The 8,089-nt window shown below is 40.8% G+C and overlaps 1 protein-coding gene across 1 annotated transcript in view; it reads left to right on the top strand.

The window, feature by feature from the left end:
• Window positions 1-529: 529 nt before the first annotated feature.
• Window positions 530-8,089, top strand: part of EIF3M (eukaryotic translation initiation factor 3 subunit M) — a 20,233-nt gene continuing 12,673 nt past the window's right edge. The window contains exons 1-5 of the mRNA XM_007943284.2: window positions 530-571; window positions 4,045-4,177; window positions 5,320-5,458; window positions 6,256-6,379; window positions 6,541-6,635. Coding sequence (XP_007941475.1) covers window positions 530-571; window positions 4,045-4,177; window positions 5,320-5,458; window positions 6,256-6,379; window positions 6,541-6,635 — 533 coding nt within the window. The remainder of the gene's footprint in view (window positions 572-4,044; window positions 4,178-5,319; window positions 5,459-6,255; window positions 6,380-6,540; window positions 6,636-8,089) is intronic.

Here is an 8,089-nt window from a genome sequence, read left to right as displayed (position 1 = left end):
ATACAAACGCATACCTCGAAGGCGCTTTCTGGACTGTCAAGAGCTGGTTAACGTGCAAAGGAGGCAGGGCTGGTTGCAGCAATGTTTAAGGCGCTTTTGAAGTGCAGTAGGCGAGAGAGACAGCCAGAAGACGGCAAGATTAAAAGTGAACAATTGTTTTGAGCACAAGTAGTTTTCGTTGACTGAACAAGCTTTTCAGGGAGAAAATAGACTAAGGGCTGCGCTACTAGGGAGAGAATCTGTAGGACCTTCGGCCACAGGATCCCGGAAGAACAAATCCGCACAAGACGGCGCTCGGAGATGGCCCAGCTGGGTACGCTCTTTACACCCGCCGCGGCGACGCGCCAACCACGCCGAGAGCGTGCACTGGGATTAGGTCCCGCGACTCCTCCCGTCCAGGGGCCCCGCCTCGCCGCGGCCCGCGCGTAGTGACCCGGAAGCGGTTGTGAGGCGCCACCGCGCAGCTCAGGTCTCTTTTCCGGTCCGCGTGGGTCGCGACTGGACTGTTCGCGGTGCCAGGGTCTTCATCATGAGCGTCCCGGCCTTCATTGATATAAGTGAAGAAGATCAGGTAAGCTCCTGTGCGGGGACTGCAGCCAGGGTGGGGTGGGGGATGTTTCAGGGCCGCGTGAGGGCCCGCCTGTGAGATTAGGCCCGGCGGGACTCTACCCTGTGCAGTGGATCCAGGGCTGAGACCTGTAGCTCTTTCCTCGTCTCTCCCCGCGAGAGTGGAGAAGTCGCTTGGCTGGGGCGCACATTTCCCGCCTGGAGTCGCACCAGCCAGTTTACCGGCGGTCCCAACGCGGGGCTTGAGCCTCTACGACCAGCTTCTTGGTCGGCGTCGGACTTTTCTTGGCCTGAAGTCACTTAAGACGAATTAGTACTTTTCGACTGAAAGGAAGGGGATCTGCTTCCGTCCCCCTAATGTAGTCACATCCGGAGTGAGAGGTGACGAATCTTAAGACGGCGTAAGCAATGTAGGGAAAAGTAGTTTGGTACTAAAAATCAGAATGGTTTTTAGCATTGCTCGATCTAAAAGCGAAGCTAATTGGTAGACCCATGTTATGTATTCCTGCTTGTGCAAGGGTAAGAGTTCGGTAACCAGAAAGCACAGTGTCACTTCTACTCTCTTACTCCGAGGCATACACCTGGCGGTCTTTTCTAGAAATCCCACCTACCATCCTGCTGTTTTTCTTGTTTGGGGTTTGCTCTTTGTTTCGAAGGGCTAATGCTTCTCATTTCCTCCATAACAAGAGTTTAATTTTAGTTGTTAGACGTTAAACATGAAATAATATCCTTTAAGTTAAGTTTTTAGAACTGGACGTTGTATTTTGTGAAGTTCTAAGTGTTGTCATTTTGTTTTTTCTGGTTACTTAACTAACTTGGAAGTTTTGGTTCCATACAAGAAAACATCTTAGTCTAAGGTACTTAGTAGAAATGGAGGGGTGATTTCCCCTCCTAACCGCCCCCTCCCTGGAGTAGAGCTGCAGAATCTCAGTCCTGAAGATCAAAATAAGAAGGAAATGAAAAGAGGAGGAGGACTGCAATGGGGAAAGGGTTGAAAAAGCATGGACGGAAAGGAAGACAAGAAAAAAGTATCTTTGATTAGGATTAGAAGCATATTGCCAGTTTATATTATGTTACAAAATTCATTATCATTATTATTTTAAAACATACAGAGGGATTTGTAGATACAGAAAATTCCTGGCAGTTGTCATAATTTTGAAGTGTTATTTCTCAGTCAGGTTATGACCCTATTTTAATTATAGATCAGTTTCACACTAGCACAGTGAGGCAGAGAGTTTTTCAAATATTTGGTCAAATGCTCAGTTTGGACACAGTTAAGAATCCTTGTCTCTGTTCCTTTGTTTTTACTACAAGCAATTGGGGCTGGTGAGGGTGACAGATTAGAAACAGTAAGCTGTTGATTGAGTGCCTAGGTGGTGGTTGTTGTTATGTGCTGTCGAGTCGGCCCGACTCATAGCGACCCCTCCTTGGGTTTCCGAGGCAGTATCACTATGGAAGTAGAATTGCCCAACCTTCCTTCCGAGGAGTGGCTGGTGGGTTTGAACCGCCAGCCTTCTGGTTAGCAGTCAAGTGCTTTAGCCACTATGCTACCAGAGCTCCTATGGTAGTGCAAGGTATTTGCCATAAGCTGCTAACTTAAAGGTTGGAGGTTAGAACCCACCCACCCACTGAAGAAAGGCCTGCAAACTGCTTCCTTAAAGATTACAGCCAAGAAAGAAAGCCCTGTGGGCCACTTCTACTCTGTTTAACAGGTGGTATCTCTTATGAGTTGGGAGCCAAATAAATGGCAGCTAATAAGAACAATTAAATAGTTCTAAGAAACAGTATTTACAAAGCACGGAGTGAACAAATGTTTTGTTTTTTTTTTCTTGATTGGACCATATTATGTATTCCCATCAAGGAGAAGCATATTTTCTCGTGGTATTTTTGTGCTGTTTGATATTGTGGCAGTTTTTTGAAATCTTATTTATAATAACAAGCCATAAATGAAATTACTATATCAAGTGAAAAGATAGCACCATCAGATCTACAAGGTTTGGAAGTAGCCCAACATTTGTGGGTTTAAAATGTTGATGGCCTTAAGAATCTCCTATGTACTTACAAATGGTATCCTTTCATCTGTTGGTGTCAGTTCTTCATTTCATTATCCTTTAAAAGCCATTGCATTCTGTTTTGTTGTCATAAATGCCAAACCCTCAAAAGAACAAAATTTATTAAATACTATATAAAACAGTAGGGTTGAAGTTGAATACTTTGCTGTCCAGATTTCTTTGGATCAGGAGTTTTTGCCTTTTCCGTCACTTTAGGGCTGTGACACTTACTGACAGTATTGGTTTGAGGGGATAGGGGATTAAGTGAAGGAGATTCTGACATGCTGCCAACTTCACCTCCATTTGGAGGATACCTGCTCTAGACTTACACTTTGTCTCTTATGGCACCTTGTTGCATTGAACTGGCAACAAGAGTAGCAGAGTTAATATCCAGGTGGTTGGATTCAGTACTATCATTGTATTTTTATATGTTCATGGTTGCTTCCTGACCCAGGTATGCACTTTGCATTTTTAAAAATTACGTAAAAAAACAAACCAAACTCACTGCCCTAGAATCGGATCTGACTCACAGCGACACTTCCTTGGGTTTCCAAGGCCTGTTCACTATGGAAGTAGATTGCCCAGTCTTCCTTCTGAGGAGTGGCTGGTGGGTTTGAACCACCAGCCTTCTGGTTAGCAGTCACATACCTTAGGGACCATGCTGCCAGAGCTGCTCCCCCCTCCAAAAAATTACATAGTAGATCCAATTTGTTTAAAATACTCTATTCAGCACAACTTTTGGAGGCAATAACATTTTTATCTCCCAGAATGCTTCTTTCATGTCGGTTTGCAAATATTTGTTGTTGTTGTTATGTGCCATCGATAACGACCCCACCTTGGGTTCCGGAGGCAGTATCACTACGGGAGTAGATTGTGCAATCTTCCTTCTGAGGAGTGACTGGTAGGTTTGAACCACCAGCCTTCTGGTTAGCAGTCAAGTGCCTTAGGCACTATGCTACCAGAGCTTCTCCCCCCCAAATACTTAATTAATGAATTATTCTCTTGTCAAGGTTATTAATTATCTGTAACTTTTTTTTTCTAGTAGCTGTACTAGTAATTTTTTTCAAAAAGAGCAATAAAATTCCTTTTTTTAAAAAATGGACTTTTTACCATGACACATTTGTTTCCCTTCCTGTAACCCCCCAAGTAAACCCTTGGGTTTTATGAAAAAGGCAGGGTACACGCGATATGAGAGAAATTCTGAAGATGAGCCACATGGAGCCACTGAGTCTTATGAAATTACTCTTTGCTGGGCTCGTCATAAAATATTAGGGGTGTGTGAGGGGGGCACTTCAACATAACTTCTAAGTAATTGTTCAATATAATATTTACTTTTATTTTTTCAAAAATGGGACAGAATGATTTGAGATCTTACATTGTCGTTTACAGTTTTATAGATAAATAACAACCCTATTTGATTCACCAGGCTGCTGAGCTCCGAGCTTATCTGAAATCTAAAGGAGCTGAAATTTCAGAAGAAAACTCAGAAGGTGGACTTCATGTAGATTTAGCTCAAATTATTGAAGCCTGTGATGTGTGTCTGAAGGAAGATGATAAAGGTTTGTTTTTCAATCTTTTGCAGTATTTTCTTACTAAGCATATTTTTTTTTCTTGTGAACTGTATGTTTTGTGTTTGAGACTAAAGATCTTTTAAGCACAATTGTCTTTTATCTTTGCATATACCTTCCATTTGTTATAATCTATTACACCAATTAAGTAATCACATTCTGAGAAAACATGTTTTTTTAGGTCAGAATTTTTTTTTTTTTTTTAAGTATTCCAGTTAATACTGATAACATAGAATGAAGTGAAGGAAAAAAAGCTCTTTAATATTCATAAGGTTTAGAGTAGTATCAAGTAGAATCTAATTTCAGATAATCTAAAAATCATGTAATTATTTGGTTGATTCCTTGTTTATTGAGATAAAATGGGAAGTTTTAAAATTAAGAGTCCTGAAACCTGTAGTCAAGGTTTGACATTAAACTTGGTATATAAGTAATAATATCTTTAATACTCAAAAACTAGTGACCCAAGCAGAAAGTCAGCTTTCATTTTTAAATTATTTTCTATATGTTTGTACAAAATTTTCCTCGATTCGGAAAGAATCCTAACTTAAAATGTAACCAATAACTTCTAAATGATTGTATATCATGCCAGCAAAAAATTAGACCATATGAGACATGTCAGTTAACCTTCTATTTCACTAGTTAGGTATTCTAATGGAACCAAATCTTAATAGTTTTCTTTCTCTTCAGTAAAACATAAAGAGCTCTGGTGGCCTAGTGCCTAAGGCATTGACTGCTAACCAGAAAGTTGGCAGTTCAAACCCACCAGCCACTCCACGGAAGGAAGACTGGGCAATCTGCTTCCGTAAAGATTTACCACCTTGGAAACCCAAAGGGGGTCCCTATAAGTTGAAATTGACTTGATGGCAGTGAGTTGGGTTTTGGTTTTAGTAAAATATTTAAGTTGCTTTCTGAATATTAGTTATTTAACAGAGCTAGTTTAGTGTGAATTCATAAACTATATTTTTGCTGCCTTCTGCTGAAGGAAAGGTCTCTTAAAATTATCAGAATTTATCTTTTTAAAGTGTCTTAGATGTAGTATTCAATGGTTCAGTGCATTAAAATATTTGAAATACATATTTAACCAGCAACATTGAGTATTGTAGTTGTTGACTATATCACTGTTGTGTATACAGATGTTGAAAGTGTGATGAACAGCGTGGTCTCTCTCCTCTTGATCCTGGAACCAGACAAGCAAGAAGCTCTGATTGAAAGCCTATGTGAAAAGCTAGTCAAATTTCGGGAAGGTGAACGTCCGTCTCTGAGGCTACAGTTGTAAGTTGAGACCTAAAAGAGACTGGGTTTTTCAAGGAACTGTTTTCATATCACTATCGTGCCTAAGGCACTTGACTGCTAACCAGAAGGATGGCGGTTCAAACCCACCAGCCACTCCTGGGAAGGAAGGTTGGGCAATCCTACTTCCGTAGTGATACTGCCTCGGAAACCCAAGGAGGGGTCGCTATGAGTCGGGGCCGACTCGACGGCAAACAACAACAGCAACAACAACAATCATGTAATAGAAGGAGCCCTTGCAGCACAGTGGTTAAAGTGCTCACTGCTAACCAAAAGGTCACTGGTTCAAATGCACTAGCCTCTCTGCAGGAGTAAATGTAGCTGTTTGCTTCCATAAAGATTTACAGCCTTGGAAACTCTATAGGACAGTTCTATTCTGTCTTATAGAGTCACTATGAGTTAGAATTGACTCAGTGGCAACGGGTATAGTTTGGTTTTTAATGGTAAGAGCAGCAGTTTTGGAACTAGACTGTCACATATGGCTTTTATTGTCTGTGTGACCTTGGGCAAATAATTTTAACCTCTCTTTGCCCCAATTCCTATGAATAGTACCTACCTCAGGTTTGTGTGAGGGTTAATGATTTAGTAGATGTGAAGTGCAAAGAACAGGGCTTGAGACAGTAGGAAGTGCTGCATAAATGCTAGTTATTGTTATTACCATCACTACTATTAGTACATAAATTTGAGCTCTTAGCAGTAGACATGCATAAGGACAAATAACTTCAGCTTATTTACTAGGGTTGCAGATCTCATAGCTTTGCTGTTTGTTTGTTAACCAGGCTAAGCAACCTTTTCCATGGGATGGATAAGAATACTCCTGTAAGATACACAGTCTACTGTAGTCTTATTAAAGTGGCAGCATCTTGTGGAGCCATTCAGTACATTCCAACTGAGCTGGATCAAGTGAGTTATTTTGTGGAGCACTTACTTTGCTTATAAGAAAGGCAGTTTTATGGTAAAGCTGAAACAAGTCGCAAATATATGTGTTTTAAATTTTATCTTTTAAATTGTGAAAATACATTCAATTGTGACTAAATTTTCTCCTTTTGTCAATCCCACTATAGGTAAGAAAATGGATTTCTGACTGGAACCTCACCACTGAGAAAAAGCACACCCTTTTAAGGTTACTTTATGAGGCACTTGTGGATTGTAAGAAAAGGTATTCAGAGTTAATGAATTAACTTGTAACTTAGCAGACAATATAAGTTGGTAGGGATGTTTTTTAAACAGTTTTAAAAGTAGAGTGAATAATTTTGCTCTAGTTTTTCACAAAGTTGTTAAAATCTTCCTGCAAATTTTACTTCCTAAGTTAAAACCAAACCAAACCCAACCCACTGCCATTGAATCAGATCCGACTCATAGGGACCCCTCCTTGGGTTTCTGAGGCAGTATCACTACAGAAATAGATTGCCCAACCTTCCTTCCAAGGAGTGGCTGGTGGGTTTGAACCGCCAGCCTTCTGGTTAGCAGTCAGATGCCTTAGGCAGTATGCCACCAGAGCTCCCTACTAAGTTAAAGATAACTGTAAAGTTTAGTTTCCCCCATCTTTATACTTTTTAAAACAAACTGCTATAAAAATGGTGTAACTCTTAATGTCAAAGATGTGTTTAATATTTGGTGAAATTATTTTATGGTACTTTGGTGTCTTAGTACAGTAGTGCTTTTGCTTTTGTTCAGTGGTGTCTATCAGTCAGAAAGTGTCTTATGTAAACAGTGCCCCTAAGATGAAACTTTGCAGCTGTTGTTATTGTTAGGAGCTGTCGAGTCATTTCCAACTCATAGCATCTCTGTGTAGCAGAGCAAAACACTGCTCAGTCTTGCACCATCTTCGCTTTTACTGCTGTTTGAGCTTGTTGTTGTCTTCCTCTTTTTCACTGACCCTTCTTTGCCGAGCATGATGTCTTTCTCCAGGGACTGGTCCCTTCTGATAAAATGTCCAAAGTACATGAGACAGTATCTCACCATCCTGGCTTCTAAGGAACATTCTGACTGTACTTATTCCAAGACAGATTTGTTCATTTTTCTGGCAGTCCATGATGTATTCGATATTATTTGCCCACACCATAATTCAAAAGTGTCAATTCTTCTTCAGTCTTCCTTATTCATTTTCCAGCTTTTGCATGCATGTGAAGTGATTAAAAATATGGCTTGGCTCAGGGACATCTTAGCCCTCAAGATGACATCTTTGCTTTTAAACACTTGAAAGAGATCTTTGCAGTCGAGGGACCTGGCAATCTACTTCTAAAAAGTTTGCCAGTGAAAATTGTATGAATAGCTGTAGAACATTGTCTAACAATAGTGCTAGAAGGCACTCGAAATACAGCTGGGGGAGAACTGCCTGGTGAAAGTAGATTTGACCTTGATGATGTGGATGGAAAAGCTTTCAGGACCTTTGTAGATGTGGCATGAGTCAGAATGAGAAGAAAGAGCTGCAGACATCCGTTAATCAGAATGTGGAATGTATGGAGTATGAATCTAGGAAAATTGGAAGTTGTCAAAAATGACATGGCGTGCTTGCATATCAATATCCTAGGCATTCCTGGGGAGCTCTGGTAGCATAGTGGCTAAGACACTTGCCTGCTAACCAGACGGCTGGCGGTTCAAACCCACCAG

Source organism: Orycteropus afer, unplaced genomic scaffold (genome assembly GCF_000298275.1).
Source record: "Orycteropus afer afer isolate SDZICR_OR568_19922 unplaced genomic scaffold, OryAfe1.0 scaffold00103, whole genome shotgun sequence".
Taxonomy (NCBI): domain Eukaryota; kingdom Metazoa; phylum Chordata; class Mammalia; order Tubulidentata; family Orycteropodidae; genus Orycteropus; species Orycteropus afer.
This window is presented reverse-complemented; position numbering and strand designations above follow the sequence as displayed.